The sequence below is a fragment of the Camelus ferus genome, chromosome 22 (assembly GCF_009834535.1).
Source record: "Camelus ferus isolate YT-003-E chromosome 22, BCGSAC_Cfer_1.0, whole genome shotgun sequence".
Lineage (NCBI taxonomy): Eukaryota > Metazoa > Chordata > Mammalia > Artiodactyla > Camelidae > Camelus > Camelus ferus.
Window position 1 is genome coordinate 17757657 of NC_045717.1, and position 27305 is coordinate 17784961.

Below are 27305 nucleotides of genomic sequence, written 5' to 3' on the forward strand. Positions count from 1 at the left end.
CCCAGATTCTGCCCCATATATTTTTTAAATGATCAATTAAATAATCAATTAAATGATCAGGTCTCTCTATAGGACTTTATTCCTACTAACCTAGCACTCTGTCTCTCTCTCTCTGTCTCTCTCTCTCCCTCTTGCTCCCTCTACACTTTGCATTCTAACATTCTTCACCCAGTTCAGCTCAACAGAAAAACATGTCTTACGGTCTATAGCTCCAAAACCTAGCACAAAACTATAAAGAACACACCATTTTCTCTAAGACAAGTACTTTATTTTCTTTTGCACATTTGTTGTAATTAAAATATAATAATAATAAAACATTAGGCACAGTACTTTATAAATAAAGACTCAATTCTAGTGGCACTTGTTACTATCCTTGTTATTTTGTTTATTTTTATTTTGAGGGGTGGGGGAACAAAGCCTTCTTGTGCTAGTCCATTCAAGAAGAATCATGTGCATCAGGGGCCTGACACTTCCCTGTGATGCTCTCCACCTGCCTATAGATAGATAATGCATTCTAAGGCACAGATAATGTGATGGAATTCATCTCATTGGGTATAAATTAGAGACTTTGATGACTTGGGCCTATGCAAGAGGGGAAAGCAAGTTGGAGAAAAGCAAATATCTAGTACACATCTAACTCTTATGGAGTGGAGGTATTTTCAAATACTTGAATCACCACAAGAGCTCTATGGACACAGACATTATTAAACCCAAATCATCTGTCACATTTCCATGCCACCATCAGGAGCTTGAGGGACAGAATGTTCTGTGGAAGGTTCTCTTCATGGCATTCTTCAGCTCCTTATTCCTGAGGCTGAAGATGATCGGGCTAAGAAAGGGGGTGAAGACTGTATAGGTGGTGGCCATCAGAGTGTTACTGTCCATGGAACGGGAGCCCTTGGGCTTGAGGTAGATGATGGAGGCAAAACCGTAGTGCACAATCACTATGGTGAGGTGGGACACACATGTGGAGAAGGTCTTGTGCCGGCCCTCAGCTGAGGGGATCCTCAAGATGGCGGCCACGATGAAGACATAGGAGAGGACGATGAGGAATAAGCACCCCATCAGGGCTGTGACACAAACCAGGATGACACCCATGGTGACATACAATGTCTCCTTCTCACAGGCCAACTTCAAGAGAGAAAGCACATGGCAGACAAAGTGGTGGATCTCATTAGACCCACAGAAGGTGAGATGAAAAACTATCAGTGTCAACATCATCCCCATGACTGAGCCACCAGCCCAGGACCAGGACACGAGACGGGCACAGTCACGTGTGCTCATGAGCACGTTGTAGTGCAGAGGGTGGCAGATGGCCACGTAGCGGTCATAGCCCATGATCATGAGCAGGAAGGAGTGGGTGAAGCCAAACGTGAAGGAGAAGAACATCTGGCTGGCACAGGCCACGAAGGAGATGGAGCGGTGGGTGGAGAGCATGTCGACCAGCATTCGAGGGGTGACAGCAACAGTGAACAGAATCTCGGAGATGGAGAGGGCGCACAGGAAGAGGTACATGGGCGTGTGGAGGCTGCGCTCCCTCCAGATGGTGGCCATGATGAGCAGGTTGCCCAGGAGTGTGAACAGGTACATGAGCAGGTACAGCAGGAAGAAGGCAGGCAGGAGATGCTGAGGGAAGGTGGAGAAGCCGATGAGGATGAATTCAGACACTGTGCTATAGTTCTGACCAGACAAGGATGCTGCATCTGGTGAGATCAGAAATAGGATGAAGTCACTGCAGTTAAATCAGAGGCTCTAACATAGATTAAATGGCAATTAAAGACCTCCATACTATATGATCTGGCTATACAAATGTGCCCATAGGCCACAGCTGAGCACCAAAGTGTGATAATATGCAGGATGGAGGAACAAGCTAAATGACACCATGAAGAAGCAATTAGAAAATCCAGAAGGCGAAATGTTCTATAGAACAACTGGTCTGGTCTCAGCAAGTCAGGATGAAGAAGAGGGTGAAGAGGAATTCAAGGGACATAACAACCATGTGCAATATTGGGTATCAGATATTTAGATAAGCTAGTTGTAAGGTAGTTTTAAGGAAACAGATAAGATTTTGATTGTGGTATGAGTGAATGATGAGTTAAAATAATATGAAGAGATTATTCTTAATCTAGTTGTTAATTTTAAGTGTGATCTTATTATTTTGGCTTTGAAGGAAAATATTACTAGTTTAAATGCATATTGAAATTTAAAATGTACACACACATGCACACAACAAGAGACAAAGAAGACCATTTTATGAAGATTATTGGAACATTGTAGAACCTGTATGAATATAATTAACCTATAGAACAATATACCCTAGATTATTAGTAATAAATAAAGAACACCACTTCTGTGAAACAGATATGAGATAGGAATAGCTAAATCAATACTAGATAAACTGGCTAAAAACTTGAAATTACAAATTTTAACAGAATTCAGAAATGTAATTTGGGAATTATCAGTTATAATGCAATTAATAATATTCAGACATTAGCTCCTGGATATAATTGGGCTCCTCTCCAGAGATCAAACATTTTTTTTTTCAACCAGAAAGAGGGGTTTAACAAAATTTGACCTTGTTTTGGACTCAGAGAAATTCCCCATCCACTTCGAAGTGTATGTGTGTGTATATATATATATTTATAAATATATATATAATATATATATATTATATAGATTACAGTATACAAAAGTTGGAAATCAATAGAGAAAGAATTCCAAATTCCATAAGTTGGAAACTCAATATAGTGCTAAATAATACTTTATTTCAAGAGTAAATCTTTGACACAGCATTGTAAAATGAGTATTACTCATTAAAAAAAGTTTTAAAAAAGATTAAATCATAAAATGAATAAAGAAATACTTATAATTAAATCATTTAAGCATCAAATGTCAAGTTTTTAAGCTAAAACAGTTCTATGTTGGGGAACATACTGCTTTAAATATATATATCAAGAAATTTTACCCAGAAAAATTGTGCTTAATACAACAAAAATCAGCAATTATAAAAAATTAATAAGATAGAAACAAGGACAAGATGCCAAGAAAATATAACATTAAAACATGGAAACAATTAGAGAAATAAATGATATTTTTAAATTACTAAAAAGAGTAAGAAAAATATAAATGAAGAAATATGAAACACTAAGTGAAATGACTAAATCATCAGAAACATGTAAAATTTCATAACTGGTAAAGGAACAAATAGAAACCCTGGATATTTTAAAAAGTTTTAGAGAAATTGAAGTGGTTAAAGACCTTCTCTTTTATAATCATCAGCCCCAGTGAATTTGTGGTGAGTGCTCCTAAATTTGTAACGAACAGTTGATGAATATCTTACACATGTTCTTCAAAAACAAAAAACAGAAAAATATCTGAAACTGCCCAACTCATTTCACTGAGGTAATGCAGTCTTGGTATTAAAACTAGGTAAGAAAAGACAAATTATGGGCTTTACCTATCCATGCAGATTTTAAAATCCATTAAAAGGCATCGTCTAGTCAAATAAAATGGTTACAATAGTATTTTATGATCAAGTGGTGTTTGTTTAGCCCAAGAGTGACAAGACGGGGCAGCATCAGATAACCTGTCATGTGATTCATCACATCAACAAACTAACCAAGAAAGATCATAGAATTCTTTTGATCAAGGAAAGAAGATATTTTCCAAAATTCAACTACTTTTTATGATTTTTTAAATTTTATGTAATGTGACATATAACACTGTGTCAGTTTTAGGTATACAAGACAATGATTTCATATAGGTACACCTATTTATGATTTTTAAAAAAGCCTTTTTGCAACATGAAATCAAAGGGGACTTTCTTAGATACTCAAAGAATATATACTACAAAACCAGCACATAGTATCTGAGAGGGGAAGTGTACTCGCATTATTTTACGATTAGGAACAAACCAAGGTTACTCACTGTCTCTGCTGTTCTTTGACATGGAGCTGGAAGTCATGAGCGGTGCTACAAGGAAAGAAAAGGACTAAGTTATATAAGGATTGGAAGGGAAGAGACTGGAGCATCTACCTAGAAAGATAAAAGAATCAAGATGTGATATGTCAGAACAAGAGGGCACAGTACTGTAGAAGGCAGGGTCAGCCTCTGAAACTCATAGTATTTCTCACAGTATTTCTCACACTATTACACCAGTAATAATCACTCAAAATACAGAATTTAAGTACAAGTAAGATAACATTTCCAATAATGGCCCAAACTATAAAGAAACAGCTCTCAAGCATTTTGGCTTCAGGATCATTTTACACTCAAAAACTTTTGAGCCCCCTACAGGGCTTTTGTTTGAGCGGGTTTGTAACTATCACTTTTTTAAAATCATATTAGAAATTAAAACTGAGGTTCTTTAAAAGTATTTAGTAATTGGTATAATTAAAAGAATAATAATAAACCTATTACATATTCATATTAGAAACACATTTATATGGGAGTAACTACATTTTCAGAAAACATTGAGTGAGAAGAGTGGCCTTGTCTTACATTTTCACAAATATGCCTGATGTTTGCCTCGATAGGAGATAAACTAAGCTCATACCTGCTTCTTCATTTAGTCAGTGGTGTTATGTTGCTTTAACTGAAGTGCATGATGAAAACACATCCACACGTGTAACCGGAAAAGTAAGGACCTGATGGACCCCCAAGAACGCATCTCCAGGACCCCGAGTGCCCTCATATCACACTTTGAAAACCCCTATTATAGAATACGAGGAGGTAACCAAACAATTCACGACCTCCAAAGACAACAATTTTAACCACTAATAAAAATGTAGAAGGTGACCTGAATATATTAAAATAGTCTACGATTTCGGATGAGTTGAGCTCGCGGTGTAATGGTGTCAGCTCTTCTGTGAATTATACCAGCAGTGCAACTGCAGCTACGATTCCAGTGTATTGGCTGTGAACTTGATACAATCTCCTTCTGAAAATAAAGTCAGTACAAAAGTATGCTAATCTTACAAAAATGAAGTAGACAGGAAAGCCGTGCACTCCCAGGTAGTGAGACATATTATAGAGTCATGGTCATTCTTTTAAAGTGTGAAAATGGAATAGACATAGACACTGATTAAAATTGACTGGCCGTCTCAGAGAGTATCCCTTCATTATTCAATGCCTAATATATGATAAAGGTGGCAGGGCAAGTCAAAGGGAGAAAATGGATTGTTTACCTCTTTGTGGTGGGAAAAGTGTTCATTTTATGAAGCAAGATCAATCTGAATTTCTGCCCAAGAGCACATGCAAAGGTGAAAACCATTTGTTCCAGGACATAAATAGGAAATATAAACTATAAAGCTAATAGGAGAAAGTGTAAGAAAATTATTCTGTGGATTTTTAAAAGCACAAAGGTTAAGGTGATTTTTAGAAGGCATGAAAACATCAGCACTAATTTTGTTCCACATTATCAGGTAGATAGAAAGTTGGGGGAAAATAATTTGCATTGTGTAAAAGTGACAAAGGAACACTGTCTAGAAGAATAAACAAGAAGCAGAAACCTTAATACAGATATGAGCAAACGATATGAGCAGAGAGTTGACAGAAGAAGTTACCCAGGCAAATGAAAAGATGCTCAGTAAAAAGGGCAAGGAAAGTGTGGGGGTAGAATAGAAAACAGTAATGGAATTTTATTGTATATGTATTCAATTCCAAAAATTAGAAAATGCCATCTTGATTGGACTATGGGCTGAAAGAATTTTCTTATACTGCTGTTGAGAATGTAGAATCGTGAGAATTCAGAATATGCATGCTCTGTACACCAGCAAATTGGGTCCTAAATATTATCTCGACTTAAACCTATTTATAGGGGAGAACAGAAGAGGATGTTCCACGTAGCATTGCTGTAGTGGGGAAACTGGAAAAGCCTGCTTGTCACGATAGGGGAGAGCATAGGTAAGAGGGGATGGATGCAACACTGGAGCCACAGACAAGTGTTAGATGTACACATAGCAGTGTAAATGAAGTTTTTCAATAATACTGGCTGAAAAAAGAAAAATACGGCACCTTAAAAATATGGCACATGAAACCAGCCTGTAAAAACCTGGAACGGCAGATATATGTCATTACACATTCATCAAAACCAATAGAATGTACCACAGAAAGAGTGGAGCTTAATGAAAACTTGGACTTCAGTTAATTACAATGCATCTGTATTGACTCATCAGTTATAACACATGTACCACACAATGCAACATATAAATCATAGAGGAAATTGTGTGCAGGGAGAAGACGTAAGTGGGAACCTTCTGTATTATCTGATCAGTTTTTCTAAATCTAAAACTTCTCTAATAAATTAATGCCCATTAATTTTAAAAACTAAAAATAAATTTTAAAACATATGCATATAGAAATAATACATAATGTGCAAAAACACATACAGATCTAAGAGTACACATGAAGTATTTTAAATGACTGTAAGAACAAAAAGGAAATGAGGTGAAAGAAACGGAATATATTTATGAAACAAGAGAAGGACCTTGTGCAAACCAATGATGAGCAAAAGCTGCAAACTGGAAATGTCATTGACTCAAACCTCTGCATCTGAAGTCCTTCATAAAATTAAAACTATATTCTTATGAATAACTTGAGCCAAGCTGCTGCCCAGAGCTCCTGAACTCCTTGTCTCTGAAACAGGGCCCCCTCATACTTGCACCCATTGCATTGCCTCTAAGTACTCTCCACAGTAGGGGGGTCAGCCTGGAACTTGGAGGACACAGATCTCCAGGACAGTGAGGACATTTGCAGGACTGAGGATGCTCTTTGGAGAGAGGAAGGTTGCATTTATGACCTGAAAAACAAATCTTATGAACACCGAAACACCCCACCCAGAAACTAAGACACTGGCATCAACTGCTTTTTATGCCTCATCTCTCCCTCATCTCAGCATTTTTCTTCCCAAATTAACAGTTTCTGGCTTTTGCTTCTCAACATCCATATGGCTCCATCTCCTCTCTCCTGGACCACTGCCCCAGGCTCCTCCCATGTCACCTTCTATGCCCCCTAACCACTCTGGCTTCCAGAGAGAATTTTCTGCAACATACATAAAGTATGCAGTCATCACACCCAAGGTTCAAATCCAAATGGCTTGTAAGCGCTGAGCCTCCTCACCCCAACTGAAAATGGGGTTACACAGAGAGCTGCCTTCAGTGGATCCATGAGGATTCCTGTAAAGGGCTGAGAGTTTGCCAAATAAATATCTCTGACATTGAGGTTATGCTCCTTGTTCTGATCTGATTTAGTGCCTTCCTTCTGTTCCAGATGACACCAGCTGGCCTCAGTTTAAACTCATGGTCTCTGACCGAGATGGGGCACATAGTACCTCTGGTAAGCACACAATGCAGCTTCCCCCCAGGAGGCTGATCCAACCTCCACTCTCTTCTCCAGCCCTCTCCTCACCCTTCCAGCCTACCTTCCCACCTCCTGCTTGGTGGGATGTCCGTGATTCTTGAGGCAGCGCTCTCCCATCTCCCTAGCAAGTGGACAGAATTCTGTATCCTCTGGTCTCACGGAGGATGGCCCCACACACGTACTGAACAAACATCCCACACATCACCAGAGTGCACCCAGTTCACACTCTGTCTTCCTCAGAGCCTCCGCTCCAGGTTAGCAGTGGCCACATTTGCCCCAGACCAGGACCCAGCGGCTAAGACAAAACACACCTAGAGCATGATTTCTCAAGCTCAGCACTGGTGACATATGGGGCAAGATCATTCTTTGGCTCTCTTTTTCATGGTATAATGTTTGGCAGAATCTCTGGTCTCAACCTACCGGATGCCTGTAGCATCCCTTCCCCGAAATGAGTCAGGGAAACCTAAAATGATCAAGACATGTCCAAATGTCCACTGTGGTGCAGAATTGCCCTCGGCTGAGAACCACTGATATAGAAGCTGCAAAGAGCATTTTGGGGTGAGGGGTGGAGTATGAAAACTATGGACCCAGAGTGAGCAACCTAAGAAGACCCCAGGCAGTCTCCCAACAAAGCTGAGATCCACTCTTACTACCCCTTGCCCCAGCCCAGACCCCATCGCCAGGCTGGGCAGTGCTACCCACCCACAGCTGTACAACTCTGCCTTCCTACCCTCTCTCTCCTGGTGCTCCCCTGCCTGGGGTGCCTCTTCCATGAAACAGCCAGCAGCAGAGGGCAGAAGAATCTCTCCTGCTTGCTGCTGTCAGCAGCGGCCACAGGCAGGTGTGGGGTCAGACCTAGTGCTTCTTGGATCTGATACAGTGTCCTTTATCCCTGCTGCAGGCTCCAACAGGCTGATCCCAACAGCCTCTCTAGGAACCAACTGGAAAGTATGGTTTTCAGATCCTAGAGAGGCTGGGAGGGACCTCAGGGGGCCTTCTGGGATCTGCAGTTTCTACTTCTTCCTCTAACTATTCACATGCAACAATGACTCCCTGCTGCTTCTATCTGCCCAGAGAGACACCAGCCCCTGTTAAGGGCTTAGAAGCTCCCAGTCTTGTGGGACACAGGGCTGGATACAGATGCCCTCAACCCCTTAGGTTCAAGGTATTGTCAGAGGGAAGGCAGGAGCTGGAGGAGCCCAGAGTGGGAGTCCAGGGCTGACCCCTTGGGTAAGGGCAGTGGGAAGGCATCCCAGAATAAGGGTAATTTGCAGCTGAGTCTGGAAGAATGGTGTCTCTTGGGTAATGTAAGTGCTCAAATTCTTCTACCCAAATGGAAAGCCTCACCTCTTCTTGGTTAAGTTCTACCAGATCCCTGTTGTTGTGGGGTGCAAGCCAGAAAGTTTGACATTACCATATGCTTCCCTGTGATAAAATATAAATATTTGATAGCTCAGTCTTTGTCCCTATCTCCTGACGCAGCTCCAGAAACTGAGCTTCGTATTCCAGGAGTGATAAAAGTGTCTATTACGCTGATGAGTTGACTATTGGCTGGGAGCTTCTAGGTAGCATCAGGATGGGGGCAGGTCTACAGAAAGACCAAGGCATGATAAAGGTTTGGAACTTACAGCCACACTCCCTAGACCTCCACGTAAAGGAAAGAGGTTGGAGATTGAGCTAATCACCCATAGCCAATGATTTAATCAATCGTGGCTTTGTGATGGAATCTTTATAGAAACTCCCCCAAACAACAGGATTACAACAGGATTTGGAGAACTTCTAGGTGGGTGAACACATGAAGTTGTTTGGAGAGTGATGCATCCCAAAAGGGCATGTAAGCTCCTTACTCCTTCCTCTAACCCATGCCCTATGCATCCCTTCCATTTGTTCCTGAAATGTATCTTTTATAATAAGTTGGTAATAGTCTAATCAAGTAAGACCTCGTGGGGACTTCCTGCAGCAGACCCCTCCCCTCTGCCATGTCTTCACCTGCCTCTTGTCTGTAGAAAAACTTTTGCTTCCCTAGTTCCAAAGAGTAAATTTAATCAGAGAAGTGAGAAAATACAGAACGAGAAACAATCAAGCAAGAAAAAAAAATAGGTTTGCTATTAAACAAAGTCAAAGACCTTTAGTTCCTCCTCAAGGGCTGTAGATAATATGCTGAGCCATACCCTTTGAGCTGTTTTGCAGATACTGAAACCCCCACAGGTGAAATAAGTGAACTGTATGCTGCCCACAAGCAGGTAGACCCCAGACCAGTTGGAATCAGAAGGCTGATGATGCTGACTCCTGATTATCTCAACACCAACGAATCAGAAGACTGTCCAGAAGATGATCATGCACTCCACAACCCCCCTCCTTCACCCTGTCTTCAAAACCTTTCACTAAAAGCCTTCAGGGAGCTCAGATATTTTGAACACAAACTTCTGGGACTCCTTGCTTGGTGCCCTGCAATTAACGCTGCACTTTTCTTCACCACAACTTGCTGTCAGTAGACTAGCTTTACTGGGCATAGAGAAGCAGATTTGGTAACAATAACAATTAAAGCACTTCCCTGAAGTCTATGAGTCATTTTAGCAAAGCATAGAACTTGAAGGGGCAGGAGGAGGGGAGGTTGGGTTGTAGAAACTTCCAAATGGTAGCCAGTTAGGACAGAAATGTAGCTACCACAGGCACCCAATACCTGTGACTGGTGTCTGAAGTGGGGGCAGTCTTGTGGGCCTGAGCCCTTTACTTGTGCAATCTGACACCGCCTCCAGATAATTAGGGTCAGAGTTGAATTGTAGGACACCGAGTTGGTGCCCAGAGAGTTGGAGAACTGATCCTTGGTGTAGAAAGAAACCATACATTTGATGTCATATGTATTCAGCAACACTGTCTGTTCCACCTCTGTAATCAGCCTCAAATCTGACCACTCATCTCAGTCCTGGATGCCCTCACCTACCTCCCCCAACCTCTCCCCACGACTTCCTGGGTCTCCCCACACCCATCCCTACCCTCAGCTGCCTGCTCCTCTCACAGCAGTCAGAAAGAGATCCCTACAAACAAGAATCTGACCATGCTGCCTGTGCTTGAAACCAACTCTTTGGTTTAACCGCTTTGGAAAACGTTTTGGCAGTATCTATTCAAGATGTACATAGATTTCTCTTATGACTCAGCAATTATACTCCTAGGTACAGACCCAGCCCAACACCACATAGGTATTGTCCCCTAAAGGGCGTGTACTAGTTGTTTACAGGAATGCCATTCAGACCAAGTGGACCCTCAGTTTCCACCACCCTCTCCTCCTGTTCAGAGCTGAGACATAAACCAGAATTAGCCTTTGTGAGTGTTTGAAAGAGCTCCTGGCTCTGGCTTTCATCTCACCAGCTTCATGAAGCCTTGTTGGAAGACTGGGCTGCATCTCTCCAAGCTCTTCCTGGACACTGGACCTGTTTTCAGCCATAGCAGCAGCTCGTTCTGGAGTCTGAGCTGCTCAAACCCCACAGCAGTATTCTGGGAGACTCTTCTTAACCTTTGGAAGGAAACACAGACTACATTGTCCTGCTTCCATAAGCCTCACACATTACCCTTCCTAGCTCAGCACGGGGCCCAGGATACAAGATATGAAGATGGCTGAGCATCACCTAATTTCATTGGTGGAAGATAAATAAATAAATAAATAAATAAATAAATAAATAAATAAATAAATAAATAAAATAATTACCCCCTCAAAAAACTAAATAAAGAAATACATAAATAAATAATTTTTTAAAAAGAAGGAAATCCTTCCATATGAGAGAATGTGGATGAACCTTGAGGACATTATGTTAAGTGAAATAAGCTGGGCACAGAAGGACACTAGTTGTTTACAGGAATGCCATTCAGACCAAGTGGACCCTCAGTCCAAATACAGTCCAAATACACTATTTAGTTTCCCTTCTATGAGGAATCTAACATAGTAAAATTCATAGAAGCAGAGAGTAGAAGGGTGATCACCATGGGCTGGGAGGAAGGGGAGATGGGTTGTTGCTTGCCTTATCTGGACATTTCAGTGCTATACCAGAACATTATACATTGCTGGTAGGAATGCAAAACAGTGCAGCCACTACGAAAAACAGGCAGTTCCTCAAAAGTGAAATAGAGTTACTATATGACCCAGAAATTCCATTTTGGATATATACAAAAAGAATTGAAAACAGGGACTCAGACAAACATTTCTACATGAATATTCACAGAAGCATTATCCACAATAACCAAAAGGTGGAAATGACACAAATGTCCATCAACAGATGAATGGATAAACAAATTAAGATGTATAAATACAATGCAATATTCTTCAGCCTTTTAAAGGGATAAATATCTCTTTAGGTGTGCTCAGAGTCATTTGTGTTCATTAGTTTATCCCTGGAGCCAAACTACATAGATTTGAATCCTAGATCTACCACTTCAAGCTGGGTGAATAATGGACCAGTGACATTCTCTATTACCTTCCTCATCAGGCTTTTCTAAGAATTACAGAATATTGCGTACTCAGCACAGCTCCAGTCACATTACAAATGCTTAATATATTGCAGCTATTACTAGGAATAACATTTAAAAGCTTCTTCATGGGAAATATTGAGTATCTTGCTATTCTTCTATCAACCAAGATGGACAGATCTAAAGAAAGGCAATACTCTTAGGACAAAACTACTTCCCACAAGGGTGCTAGACTCAAAGGCTCCAGTAGGGAAGATGAGCTAATTGTATTTGCTCTAACAAGGTTCTCTGGGGATCACGCCTGGAAGTCAGAGAGTCTGGTATAAACCTGCTGATGGTGTTCCTGCTGTGTGCTCCCTGAGAAAGCATGATCCTCCTCCACAGCTGAGAGACACATTTGAGGCAACAGCCCCAAAGCCCTGGAAACAGGACACCTGGGGACTGAGAGGTCCTGGAATCCAACAGAGGTACAGTAGCCATTGGTTGAGTAAGTGAGTCTGGAAGACAAGCTGCAGCAGAGCTGGTCTCAGAGGAAACAATCCCTGAACTTCTCCTCAGAGATTGGGGATCTTCTGCTCAGTTTATCCACAAGGACTTAGGATGCTTGGCATCAGAGACTCATGGGTGGGTAGGGTTATAGTGAGCTGGTCAAGAGAGTGGATGCTGGAACCAGAGCTTGGGCTGGATCCTAGTTCCATGCAGGAGTTAGGTTTGGAGCCTCTGCTGTCTGCTTATGATGTGGTTGAGGGCTAAATGGGATGATATGTGTCAAGAGATTAGCTCATTGTGAATTACACTGAGTAAATGTCACTGTCTTGCTCAAAGTTAGCGGATCTGTACAGTTGCTGTGGAGAGGAGAGAGTTCAGTGGGGTTTAACCTAGATCAGTAATCTTTAACTGGGAGTGATTTCTACTCCTCCCCGAGGAGTCTCAAGATGTTTTTGATCATCGCAACTGGGGACAGGAAGGGTACCACTGGCATTCAGTGGGTCAAGGCCAGGAATGCTGTTCAACATCCTACAGTAATATACAAGGCAGTCACCACCACACACAGAAGTATGATCTTGCCTCAAATGTCAGTAGTACCCAGGTTTAGAACCCCTGGGCTCCACCCAGTAGGGAGGGGAACCAGGAAAGTGATCCTTGCAGAAGCGAAGGCAACATAAATCATGTAGAGCTGGAGTCTAGTGGCTTCAAGGCAGGAGTGAAAGCAGATGTAAAGGACCTAAGGCAGGATGCAAAACCAGGAAGATGGAAACTGAAGACGCCTGGGAATAAGAAGAGCAGTGGTAAGCCATGAAATGGTGAACTTGGACAAGATTGGCATTTTCATTAAGTTGCTCTGGCTGCAGTGTGTAGAATGGACTGCAGGGGGCGAGAGTCGCCACGGGGAGACCAGGGAAGGTGGACCATCCAGGTGAGATTAGATGGTGGCCTGGATTAGTGTACTCATTCTGGAGATGAATGATCCTTCTGTCCAAGAGGTGAAGACAATGCTGAAAATGCATGAATTAGGAATTGATGAGATATGAGAGGTAAGGGAGGAGTTGAGGGCAATGCCTAGTCTTTGTCTTGGTGGCTGCTGGCTGGGGTTGTGCCAGTTGTGTGCTCCAAGGAATTGTGCAGTGCTTGATTCCCATGACCAACAACAGCAACCCTGGTGGAGGACACCTCTTTTGGACTTCGTGAGACTGGAGTGCCTGGGGCGGGTTCTGGAAGTGATGTCTGGGAAGCAACAAGATAGTCAAGTAGAAGACTGGAGAGGGTGGGTGCTAGAGCCAGAATTTCAGAGCCATTGAATGAAAGATGCTTCAAGACACCTGCCATCTAATATTTCACACCTCAGGTGTACACTGAGCAAATGGTGGCATACCATGAGTGGACTGTAGGGTAAACAGCATTCCTGGGTTCTGAGCATGGGGGTCCAGAGATACAAAAACAGGCAGATTGTCTCACAGAGAAACACATGCACTCTTTCTCCTCAGCCTTCAGTAGACGAGAAAGGTGAGTGGAAACTTTGGAGAGTCTATTATTTTCCACAGATATTTACTGCTCGGAGAGATTTCTATCTGTCCAAGCCCCTCGATACCAGGTTTGGCTGCTGAATTGTGAGTGGAGGGAGAGGCAGCCCTTAGGAGCCGGCATACAATTCACCTTTCCTGCTGCTGCAATAACTGGCAATATCCCAGACAAAGATTTATGGAACTTCCTGAGTCCTGGAGTGTGGTCATTATGCAGCCCAGCCATAGCAAACCTGTGATGGACATGTAGCCTGAGTGAGAAACAAGCTTTCATTGCTGCCAGCCACCGAGATTTGGGCGTATACATTACTGCACCATGATTTAGCCTAAATTGATGGATATGAGGCAGTGGGCTGCCCAGTGGAGGCCAGGCTCAGGATAACACAAGCCTCAGCTAAGACATAGGGCCAGAATTTGTGGACGTATTAAGATTGTTGATCTCAGTATTTAATCTGTACGTGCTGCCACAGCCCCACAAGGGGACTGATGTAAAAGATACCTGCCATTGTAAAAACAGTCCTTTTTTAAAGTTTCCTTTATAGAGCTCCAAACTATTGTCTAATTAATCGTACCAGGAAACTGAGGCTTTGGGAGTTTTGGTCAGTGGCTCACAAAGCTAGTAAAGGTCAGAGATATCATTCAAACAGGGTCTGTCTGACCAGCCCTTGTTCTCAACTGCTAAGAGATTTAATCTCTCAGAAATATACATAAGGTTCAGCCTTTTACATATTAATCCATCACATCTTCACAACTACTCTATGGAGCAGGTACTATTATTATTTTTAATTAATAGATAAGTAAACTAAGGCACAGAAGGTTAAGTATCTTGGCCAAATCACACAGCTAATTAATAAGTGGCAGAGCTGGATTTAAACTCAGGCTGTCTGTCATCAGAGTTCTTGTCTTTAATCACTTTTTATTATTTATTTTTATTTAAAAAAATCAAATCCTAGAAGTATTAACCCCATGTACAGATGAGGAAACTGAGGCTCAGCATGGTTATGTGAGATGCATCTTCAAGGAAGTGACTTGTTTTGACCCCAGGAATCCACCCACTGTTGACACCCCTGTTTCTGCCCTTAGAACGGCCTGGCCATGGGCAATCACACCCAAGTCTCTGAATTCATCCTTCTCGGCCTCTCTGAGCAACCACTGCACAGGCAGATACTCTTTGGTTTATCCTTCGGCCTGTATCTAATTGGGTGCACAGGGAATCTGCTCACCATCCTGGCCATCGTCAGGGACCCTCACCTCCACAGCCCCATGTACTTCTTCCTCAGCAACTTGTCTCTTCTCGACATCTGCTTTACATCCACCACCATCCCCAAGATGCTGGTAAACCACCTGTGCGGGAACACCACCATCTCCTTCTCAGCTTGCCTGGCTCAGATGTATTTCTTCATTGCCTTTGGGGCAGCTGACAGCATCCTTCTATCAGCCATGGCTTATGACCGCTACCTGGCCATCTGCTGCCCACTGCACTACGTGACAATCATGAGCATCCTTCGGTGTGCCTCGCTGGTGCTGATACCCTGGATCTCAGCCAACCTCGTCTCCATGGTCCACACTATCCTGATGACCCGCTTGTCCTTTTGCACCAATAGGATCCCACACTTCCTCTGTGACCTCAATGCCTTGATCAAGCTCTCCTGCTCAGATACTCAAGTCAATGAGATGCTGGTGTTGGTCCTTGGGGGCTCAGTAGTTCTGATCCCTTTTGTGTACATCATGGCCTCTTACACACCTATTGCTGTGGCTGTGTGGAAGGTGCCCTCTGCCCAGGGCAGGTGGAAAGCGTTCTCCACCTGTGGCTCTCACCTTTGTGTTGTCTCTCTGTTCTATGGGACTATCATTGGAGTCTACTTCAACCCTGCATCCACACACACCACTCAGAAGGACATGGCCGCCACAGTGATGTACACCATGGTCACCCCCATGCTGAACCCCTTCATCTACAGCCTGCGGAACCGAGATCTGAAGGGTGCCCTCAGGAGACTTCTCAGTAGGAATTCCTTTGCTAAGCCTCTTTGAAGACTTTTTAGACCCAATTGATTTTGTAAGAAACTAATGCTTTCCAAAGTTAGAACTCACACTGGTTTTTCTTTTTTATTTTAAAGGGAGAAACAAAACTGTTATTATTCATGTAATTTATTTTTATTGAATATATTTACATATAACCTTGAGTAACTTTAAGGTGTACAAGCATTAATCCAATACATTTATACAGTATAATATGATTTCCATTGTAGTGATATTTAGCACCTCTATCACATGACATACTTGTTCTTTCTTTTTACTGGATGGGATAATTCAGTTTTAGTCTTTCAGCAAGTTGGAGGATTGTAGTACAATATTGTTGTCTATGTTAATTAAACTGTGCATTAGCTCTCCATGGCTTATTTACCACTCAATGCAAGTTTGTACCCTTAAACAACATCAATCAATCTTGTCACCCTGCTCCCCATCCCCTGGTAACTACCATTCTATATTTCACCAGTTTAACTTTTTTAGATTCCACATACAAGTGATATCACATGGTACTTGCCTTTCTCTTTCTGACTTATCCCACTTAGCAAAATGTGCTCAAGTTGCATCCATGTTGATGCAAATGACAGGCTATCCACCTTTATCATGACAGCATTTTATATATATATATGTATATATATATATATGTCTGCAATTATAAATATATATCACATCTTTTTAATCTATTCATCCATTGATGTGCACTTAGATTATTTCTGTATCTTGGCTATAATGAATAATGCTGCAATAAACATGGGAGTTTATATATATATTGAAATTCTGTTTTCATTTCCTCTGAGTATACACCCAAAAGTGGAACTGCTGGATTGTACTGATCTATTTATAATCTTCTGAGGAATCTCCATGTTGTTTTCCACAGTGATTGGACCAATTTACATTCCCATCAACAGTGTGTAAGGGCCCCTTTCACCGCATCCTTGCCAGTGTCTGTTACCTCTTGTCTTCTTGATGATGGCAGTTCTAACAGATGTGAGGTGTTATTACCTTGTGGTTTTGATTTACATTTCCCTGATGATTAGTGATGCTGAGCATCTTCTTATGTGCCTGTTGGCTATTTTGATGTTCTCTAAAAAAAATTAAGTCTTAGAAAAATGAGTTGAAACCCAACCTGAAATATTTGCACAATGCTTTTTGTAGATTAATATTTGAGAGTTTGGCAAACTTGTGTAAATGCCCAGCTGGTAAATATTTTCAAATTTGCAGGTCACGCTATCTCTGCCGCAATTATGCAACTCGCCATTGTAGCACAAAAACAGCCATAGACAATATGTCACACAGGCATGACTGTGTTCCAATAAAACTTTATTCATAAAAACAGGCAGTGGACCCATATGCTCTAGTTTTCACCACTAAACCTGTAATATAAATTCTTTAGAAGAAACCAAAAGGAATGTTTCTGGTAGAAACAGTATTAAGGCACAAGAAAGAGAAGGCAAAGCAAAAAGACTGGTAGGCTAAATTAGTATTTAGAACCTCTAATAACATGCCTGCAAAGCAGTAAGAACAAAAGAATCTTAAAAAAATGAGCAATGGCTTTAAATGGGCATATCAAAAAGGCAACCCATATGGCAAATGAACAATAGAGATTTTCCAATCCCACTAGTAATTAGGGAAATGCAACTTAAAGGACAGTGGGAAACCACTCGGCAACCATGTTGGCAAAATTAAGTTTCACACTGTCAAGTGCTCATGAGGGCGTGGGGAAACAGATCTCCTGACACACAAGTGCTGAGAGTGCCCAGCTACTTGGGGGTTGAATTTGACAATTCTCGTTATAGTTAAGATTCACATTTCTTACAACCTGTTCATCTCACTACTCATTTTGTGTTTGAATCAGATAGTGCCTGTTTGTAGTAGAAAACATACAAGGATATGTATTGTATTATTCCTAATAATGGAGAAAAATTGGATGCAAACTGAGATGTCTAACAGTTAAATGTACACTATATATATTTATAAATTTGAATATTAAATTGATTTTATAACAATGAGATGTTTCTATGTGGTTAGAAACCTAGATGTGATTTTGCCCCAGAAGGGACATTTGGCTATGTCTGGAGACTTTGATGTCATGGCTGGTGTGGGGAGCCTACTGGCATCTAGTAGTTGAGATCTGGGATGCTGTTAGACATCCAGCAATGTTCAGACAGCCCCCACCACAAAGGACGATCCAACCCCAAAAGTCAACACCGCCAAGGCTGAGAACCTTTAGTCTGTATAAACCAACATGAATATCACTCCAAAATGATGAATGAAAAAGCCAAGTTGCAGAAAGGTACCTACAGGACAATCAGATCTGTGTTAAAACACAAAGTATGGAAAACAGTTTGGTGGTTCATCAAAAAATTGAAGATAGAATTACTATATGACCCAGCAATTTCACTCAGGTGAATTGAAAGGATTGAAAGGAATTCAATCCAATCTTTGTATGCAAATATTCATAGCAGCACTATTCACATAGCCAAAAGATGAAAACAATCTAAATGCTCATCAATGAGTGAACGAGTAAACAAAAGTGGTCTATCCATTCAGTGGAATATTCTCAGCTATCAAAAGGAAGCATGCTATATGACAGATGAATCTCAAAAATATTATGCTGAGTGAAAAAAGCCAGACCCCATAGGCTACATTTTGTATGATTCCATTTATATGAGATGTCCAGATCAGGCGAATCTGTAGGAACAAAAAGCAGATTCATGCTTGCCACTAATCTAAAGCTGGGGTTGGAGGGAGGACTGCTAATGAGATGAGATCTCCCATTTTGTGGGGGATGATTAAAATGTTCTAGACTTAGATAAAGATGGTGGTTGAGCAACATTGTGAATGTGCTAAATGCCTCTGAATCGTTCACTTTAAAGTGCTTAATTTTATGTTACATGAATTTCATCTCAAAAATAAAACAAACCCACAAAAAAGCACAACCAACCCCCAAAACAGTACTCTTATTTTATGTGTTTGTTCACTTGCCCCATGCGTACAATGGTCTGCAACGATGTCCATCAGATTCACCATCATGCTAGCATGGCTGGTCAACACATAGCTTTTATCCTGATTGGTAGAATTTCAATTATTTAATAAGAAAAAACAAATATATGTGTGCTGATTTTAAAAAAGTTTAAAGATATTGAATTAGGCAAATGACCTGAACGGGGAAGAAAGAAGGTGGACAGGCAAGTTGCGCAGCCTTGTCAGCCCCAGTGGACAATGGCAGGACTGCTTTCCTGCTGATGTCAGGAACCAGGGCCCCAAATCCCAGATTTGCTAAGCATTAGACTCTGCTCCAGTCCCTGGGAAGCTCAGGTAATTGACTCAGCCCTGGCAGGCAGGGAGGGAGGGAAAGTGAGGACAGATTCTCCCTGAGGTTGCCCAATGCCTTGAAGTGTCCCCAGGGGTCCCCGCATCCCTGTAGCAGAGGCAGAGGCAGAAGGACTGCAGTGAGAGAAGGCAGCAGGCAGGAAAGCAGAGGCAGCATAAATAATGGAGGTCTAGCACAGGCAAAGGCCCCCACATGGCTGGCACACTCAGGGTGGCAGGCTCATTGCCTTGCAGCCTCCACCTGCAAGGAAACATCAAACCAGGACCTCCAACTGGAGTGAGGCAGAAGGAGGTGCAGAGCCTGGAGCCCCAGGTGAGTCATCATCCCTCTCTTCCACTTGACCAGGAGAGTCCTGGGGAACTAGCATTTGCCAGACTAGGAGAAGCCACCCTGTTCACACAACTCTTTGTGCAATTTGAGTCTGGGGGTGAGGGAAGCAGGGCTCCACTTCCTATCTTCAAGGTAATGGGATGATTGCTTTGCTGGCATTACCCTTTTTGGAACTCGCTTTACCTAAGAGGTAGATTCATTGGAGAGCTGAGAAAACTGAGATGCAGAGAGAAAAGAGCTGCCACTTAAAGTTACCCAGAGCACCTGCCTGAATTTTAACCTCTTTCCCCTCTCTGTTCTGGCCAGGAACCAATGGTGAAAAGGATGTGGAGAGGCAGAGGAAAGAGATAGACAAGCAGATTCAGGGTTGAGAGGCTCAGTCACCCACCCACCCCAGGGGGATGGAAAATATCAGGAAGGCACCAGACCGACAGGTGTGGTGATGGTAAGAAGTCAAGGACAAAAGAGGGAGAGAAAAGGGAGGGAGTAAGTGGCAAGATGAGAGGGAGGATGCAGAGAGGGAAACTAACCCAGCTTCACTGAGGAGAGAGAGCCAGGATGGGGGCAGACAGGTAAGGCAAGATGGAGACCACACAGAGCTCATCTGCGGTTCTCAGCCGGGGCAGTTCTGCTCCCTAGGGGACATTAGACAATGTGTGAGGACACTTTTGATTGTCACAACTGAGAAAATGCAACTGGTATCAAGGGATGCCAGGATGCTGCTCTATACCTTACAATGCACAAGACAGCCCCAACACAAGGAAAGATCCATCCCCAATTGTCCCTAATGCTGACGCTGGGAAACTCTCCACTCGGAATATATGCAGACATAACCTATCCACAGAATGGCTTGGGCCCTGAGTTCCCGGGTAGGGAGCTGGCCCCACCGTGGGTTCCTCTAAGTGCCAGATAACCAGGTCACACACTCTCTCTAGGGCCGTTCAGTTTCTTTACAGAGGAACACACTAGGTGTTCACCTGGCGGAACATTGCCAGGAGACTTCTGCCTACCTTTCTGCTGTCCTGGTTCCATGCCCACCATGGTTCTATGTTTTGTTTCGTTTTTTTTTTGTCTTACTTTTTAAAAAAATTAATAGATTTTATCTTTAAGAGTAGTTTTAGGTTTACAGAAAATTGAGCAGATAATACAGAAATTTGATACCCTCTCTCCTTGACCTCAACTTCCCCTATTGTCAACATCCTACATTAGAGAGGTAACTGTGTTACAGTTGCTGAACCAATAATGACACATTATTATTAACTAAAGCCCACAGTTTACATTAGGGTTCACTCTTGGTGCTGTATCTCCTATGAGTTTTGACAAATGCAGAATGTCATATATTCGCCATACAGCATCATACAGAGTAGTTTCACTACTTAAAAAAAAAGGCCTAGGTCCACCTATTCATCCATTCCTCTCTCCCTCTGAGCCCCTGGCAACCACCAATCTTTTACTGTCACAGAGCTTTGCTTCTTTCAGAATGAACAGACACCCCTCTTAGCTGCATTCTGCATCCCGATCACCCAAGAAGGTATATATGCAGCCCTGGACCACTTCCCCAGGACATGGTGAGCTCTTGTCTTCTTACAGTTCCTCTTTCTTTCTTGATGGCTATGGCTTTTGTGATCTTAATTAATACAAGGAGGAGTGTGTGAATGGGCTGCTATGGTGAAGCTGACATCTCCCCGGTCCTGGGATTGGCCCTGACATTCATTAACAGCCACCAGTAAGTGGTGAGTGTAACAGAGAGATTAAGTAAAGACAGGGTTTGAGAACATTCAGATGTAGGTTCAGATCCTGGTTATTGCACCCAGAAGCCATGGTCCCTTTGGCAAATAATGTGTCTTCTGTGGCAGAAGCAGCTGCCACTTCTGTAAAACGGATATCATAGCAGATGCCTCATAATATTGGGGTAAACACTTAATAAGAAACATGTGAACACAGGTGCCATGTCCAATAGAGGGTGGCTATTCTCATCAAGAACTCAAAATCCAGTGCCAGAGACAGCTGCATCTCCAACATGACCAGTATAATGAAGATCATGAAAAAGTAAGATAAAGAACTTTTAAACCCAGTCAGGCATTGTTATTTTGGAGCACATGGGAACAAGTGACTAAATCTGTTTTGGGAAAAGATGTCCAAGAAGGCTGAGTCTTAAAGATAAACAGGCATTTGCTGGTTGGAGGAAAGGAGGCACTGATATTCAGGCAGAGGAATGGCTAAGGAATTGCAACTTTTACTCTCTAGATCATTGGCTCACAGTTGGGGGATACAGTGAACAGCTTGACTCCCTATAAACACAACAACAAAAAAGATGTGGCCCCCAAAGTTGCTAAACTTTGCACTAGACTTTGGAGAGCTAGTGGAAGCTGAGAGCACAGCCCGCAGGATACTGGTCTTACCCATTCAGCCTCTTCTTGGAGGCTCTTGTTTCCAAGTCATTGACTTTGACTCATATTCTCCAGGATCTCAGCGTACCGGGGCTGAGTGGGGCTTTTGGAGCTATCATTCACTATCATTCTTGGGACCTACGGGCAGATGCTGACTAGAAGTGAGGGGAAAACACAAGTGACGCCAAGGGAGGGAGGCCAAGTAACTCTGGGAAATGGTGATATTTGGGGAATGCAGCCGCTGGTTCTCCGAGTGTCTGGTTCTCCCACTGTGTCTTTTTCTCCGCCTGTCAGGAATTGATCTAGGACATGAGCTCACTTAAGAGGGCACTTACTACTTTTCCTGTTTTTTTATTGTGATAAAATACACATAACATAAAATTTACCATTTTAGCCATTTTATAGCATACAATTTGGTGGCATTAAGTACTTTCACATGTTGTGCAACCACCACTTCTATCTAGCTCCAGAACGTTCTCACCACCCCAAAAGGAGACCCGAAACCCATTACGTTTACTACCCCTTCTGCCTCACCCCCAGCCCCTGGCAACCACTGAAATGCCTTAAACTCCTACATGATATGTTCACAGCAGCTCTATTCACAAGAGTGAAAAACAACCTAAATGTCTATCAGTGGGTGAACAGATCAACAAAATGTGGTCTGTCCACACAATGAATACTGTTCAGCTATAAAAAGGAATGAAATATTGACATATGCTACAACATGGATGAACCTCGTAAATGTGATGCTGAGTGAAAGAAGCCAGATCCCAAAGGCCACACGGTGTTGAGTCCACTTAGACGACTTGTCCAGAGCAGACAAGTCCATACAGATAGAAAGCAGATTAGTGGTTTACTGCCTTTTAAACTTGACATAGCCTATTTAAAAATGCTTAAGTTATTCATAAAGAGTCATTGGACACCCATTGAATTGAACTTATTTACTGAGTACAGACCATGCACATTTGCTCGCGTGTTGATTTAATTATCACAGGTAGCACCTACTGTTTTCCAGGTAACAGTCCAAGAAGAACTCACTTAATTATCACAATAACTATTTAGGCTAGGTAGGGGGAAATGGAGGTACACAGAGGCAAAGAAACTTGCTCAAGTTTACACCACAGGTAGAGCAGGGGTTCTAACTCAGATCATCTGTCTCCTCACAACTTTTGGTTGGACAGTTATGTTGCATTGCCCCAGAAGGTGCAGATGCACCTCAGGATAGCTGGGAAACAACCAGGACATTACTGCTACGCGGTCTCCTGCCTCTGATTCATTGCACAACTCCAGAGGAAGAATCGGTTGATGCAGGTTAAGTTAACGATGCACACAGGTCCAGGGATTTACAGACCTGGGATAAGGACATATTGTGGTATCTGAAGCTCTGGGGACAACAGGACATATCAGATGGGAGCAGGAGGGCAGAGGAGCAATGGCTGGAAGCTCTGGTGAAGGAAATTTCATTTTGGGGAAGCAACCTAGAGGGATAGAAGGGTAGAGTCTTTGGGGACAGCCAGCCATGGGGTCAGGTTTTGGATCTGCCATTTTGACAACTTCACCTTGAACAAGCTGCTTGGCCTCTCTGCACCCCGACATTCTCAGTGAGTATTCTCAAAATACTCACGACAAGGTGACAGAAACAGCACCTCCCCCACTACATTAGGAGAGGACTAACTCACAAGAAGCACAGAGTAAGAACTACAGCAATGCCACCTGTCATTTACCAGGAGCAGCAGCCCCTTGGGCAGGGCCAGCAGTGGTGGAAGCTGATGGCCGCCCTCCACCCAGGAGCTGAGCTCTCCATGTCACACCTCACTTCAGGCACAGCCTCCATGCAGGCAGCCAACCTCTCAGCAGTGACTGAATTCATCCTCATCGGCTTCTCCAACTTCCCCCACCTCCAGCTGATGTTCTTCCTGCTCTTCCTGCTCATGTACCTGTTCATGCTGCTGGGGAACGTGCTCATCATGGCCACCATCTGGAGTGAGCGCAGCCTCCACACCCCCATGTACCTCTTCCTCTGCACCCTCTCCATCTCTGAGATCCTCTACACTTTTACCATCATCCCACGCATGCTGGCCGACCTGTTCTCCACCCACCGCTCCATCTCCTTCATGGCCTGTGCCAGCCAGATGTTCTTCTCCTTCATGTTCGGCTTCACCCACTCCTTCCTGCTCACTGTCATGGGCTACGACCGCTATGTGGCCATCTGCCACCCCCTGCGCTACAACGTGCTCATGAGCCCCCATGGCTGTGCCTGTCTGGTGGCCTGGTCCTGGGTTGGAGGCTCGGTCATGGGGCTGGTGGTGACATCAGCCATTTTCCAGCTCACCTTCTGTGGACCCAATGAGGTCCGCCATTTCTTCTGCCATGTGCCACCTCTCTTGAAATTGGCCTGTGGAGTCAATGTCTCCACAGTGGCCATGAGCGTGGGCCTGGTGTGTATCATGGCCCTGCTGGGCTGCTGTCTCCTCATCCTCCTCTCTTACGCCTTCATTGTGGCCACCATCTTGAGGATCCCCTCCGCTGAGGGCCGGCACAAGGCCTTCTCCACCTGTGCGTCCCACCTCACTGTGGTGGTTGTGCACTATGGCTTCGCCTCCGTCATCTACCTCAAGCCCAAGATTCCCCAGTCTCTGGAAGGAGACACGCTGATGGGCATCACCTACACGGTCCTCACTCCCTTCCTCAGCCCCATCATCTTCAGTCTCAGGAGCAAGGAGCTGACGAATGCCATGAGGAAGACCTTCCTCAGCAAGCTCTTTCTCCGAAGCTCCTGAAGTGGCTGGTTTTGTGACAGGGGATGTGGCAGGCAGAGGCACTTCAGTCCATTGTCTGTAAAATGGGAACAATCATGATGCACTGGTGATGATTCCTGTCTGTGCATTTCCCATCCTTCCCTCTCAGCGACTGCTCTATAAATTCTAGATGTTTGTTTTCTCTCCTCTCCCCCAATCTGCTTGGCCCTCATTCCTCCTGAGTTCAGTGGGGTCATGGCCTCCCCCAATTTGATGCTGTGTCACGAAGGAAGGGACCCCTCTCCGTGTTGGGGAGCCTACGTGCATAGTTTGTCCTCAGCGTGTGAGGGAGGGACGCTTGCTCTGCCCCAGTGACGACGTAAACAGCAACAGAGATTTGGAGCCTGCTGTGCACCAAGCACCAAGTTCCATGCTTTGGACACTTCACCTCTCTCATTTTATCATATTGAGGGAAGGAAAGCATTGTTGGAGAAATGGTTTTCCATTTCGAGTCTTCACATTTTTGGAAGTCTCCTATGATTTGCTTTTGGCGACTGAACCAAATGATGGGTCGAAGGATACAAATTAAAGAAAGAAGAGAAAGGGGATCTGAACTTCTCCTTCTAAGATAAGAAATATGGAAAGTGTTGGGGCAAAGATGTGAGAGAGGGAAGAGGAAGTGGTGGCAGGTTTGAGGGATGAGGAGGAACAGGTAGAGAACAAGATTGCTGGCAGTTGACAGGGAGCTAGGGGAGATGATGGGCTTGGTGGCTGGTGAAGAAATTTAGGGGAAAAGCAGGGACATAAGCTGTAGTTTTATAAGGTTAATAAGGTTTCCGTAAAGTACCTGATATAAATTGCCTTTCCTGACTCCCTTGAAATCCTCAGTAAAAATCCATTGCACTTTCATGGGTTGTGGAGCCAGACAGATTTGGGGAGTGGGGGCTGGGCCTGCTTCAAGGAAGGTGCTCAGGCAGAGTCACTAGCCCCTTTGGGTTACACCCCATTTTTAAATGAGGTTTGGTGCTTGCCCAGAATCAAGAAGTCAGCTAGGTTCAGGGATGCAGAATGGAGTCAGCCAAGTGAGTCCTCTGTGTCAATGGGTCTCCAACCTAAGGGCACATCAGAATCACCTGGAAAACTGGTTAAGTCAGGATGCTCGGCCCCACCTCAGAGTGTCTCATTCAGCAGGTCTGGGGGCAGGACGACTCTAGAATCTGCATTTCTAGCAAGCTCCCAGGTGATGCTACAGCTGAGGATGACACTCTGTGAAACACTGCTCTAAAGAATCCTTAACTCAAAGACGAAGCCACATATTTGAGTCAGAGACAAAAGTAACATTCTCTCTCTCTCTCTCTTCCTCCCTCCCTCCCTCCTTCCTTTCTTTTTAATAGTTATGAAGATAACAGTTTCCCATTTTTTGATCATTTAACATCAGCTAGGTTTTTTTTTTTTAAAAAATAATTTTATTGAAATGCACTTCACGTACCATATAACACACCCACATAAAGATATGTGTAATCATCACCACAGCCAATTTAGAACATTTTCATCACCTACAAAAGAAACCTGTGCCCTTTAACACCTCTCTTTCCTCCCTTCCTTCCAGTCCTAAGACACCACTAATCGACTGTCTCTATAGATTTACCTTATCTGGAAATTTCATGTACATGGAATCCTGTGATATTCATCCTTTTGTGTCTGGCTTCTTTCATCTTAGCATGCTTTCAAGGTTTACCCGTGTTGTAGTATGTATCACTAATTTCATTCCTTTTTATGGTTGAATATGTTGCATTGTTTGGATATACCACATTTTGTTTATCCATTCATCTGTTGCTACTTTTTCTGGTAGTTTCCACATTTTGGCTCTCATGAATATTTTGCTATAAACATTCATGTACAAGTTTTTGGGTGAACCAATATTTTCATTTTGGCGGGTATATACCCAGGAGTAGAATGGTTGGATCATATGGTAACTCTATGTTTAATCATGTGAGGAACTGCTAGACAGTTTTCCAAAGTGGCTGAACCTTTCAAAGTTGGTGATTCCGAATGAACAGTTCCTCAACTGATGCTTTTCTCTGTTCCCAAACTCATTAAACAAAAATTGAAATTATAATATCATCCTAACTACTGATTACTGAGTGTATCCATGTGCCAGGCACCATGCTAAGCCCTTCACAAACATTATTTTACTTCAGTCTCTTAACTGTGTTAGAAGCTCTGTGCTTTTTCTTTCCTACAAGGTAGGCTCAGAGAGTGGATGTGACCTACCTAAGGACACACAGAATTACATGAGAGCCAATTTCCTCACACCCACTCCAACAGTGTTAACATACATGAAAATTTTTTGCACATCCTATTGGATGGGCAGAAACAACACCTCGCAGTTACCTTCATTTACCCTCATTCTTCTGAATTAATTTATTCAACAAATATTTGAGAGCACACTATATGCTTTGTAGACATACAGCAGTGGACAAAATGGACCAAGAGTCCCTGACCTTCTCAAAGCAACATTCCAGTGGGCGGAGACAGACAGTATCCAACAAGCAGATATGGCAGGTGGTAATAAGCATATGGGAGACAAGGGAAAGCAGATCAAGAGAGAAAAGACATGGCCAGAGGTGTTTCTACTTTCTGT

General features: G+C 43.1%; 3 protein-coding genes across 3 annotated transcripts; 2 read left to right on the forward strand and 1 right to left on the reverse strand.

Annotated features, from left to right (window-relative positions):
• Positions 1 to 741: 741 nt before the first annotated feature.
• On the reverse strand, positions 742 to 1743 carry LOC116659134 (olfactory receptor 10H3-like; the record flags this gene model as incomplete). The annotated part of the gene is made up of 1 exon (XM_032466350.1): positions 742 to 1743. A coding segment is annotated over one exon (1002 nt), but the record flags the coding sequence as incomplete, so codon positions are not given.
• Positions 1744 to 1882: 139 nt separating this feature from the next.
• LOC102506339 (olfactory receptor 24) lies at positions 1883 to 19904 on the forward strand. The gene is made up of 3 exons (XM_032466351.1): positions 1883 to 2011; positions 14925 to 15843; positions 19840 to 19904. Exons 1-3 carry the CDS (start codon positions 1883 to 1885, stop codon positions 19902 to 19904), a joined length of 1113 nt encoding a protein of 370 aa, XP_032322242.1.
• A 3851-nt stretch (positions 19905 to 23755) lies between these two features.
• On the forward strand, positions 23756 to 24813 carry LOC102519138 (olfactory receptor 10H1). Its single transcript, XM_006194597.2, has one exon. The coding sequence runs from the start codon at positions 23756 to 23758 to the stop codon at positions 24701 to 24703; it is 948 nt and encodes a 315-aa protein (XP_006194659.2). The 3' UTR covers positions 24704 to 24813.
• The last annotated feature ends 2492 nt before the right edge of the window (positions 24814 to 27305 follow it).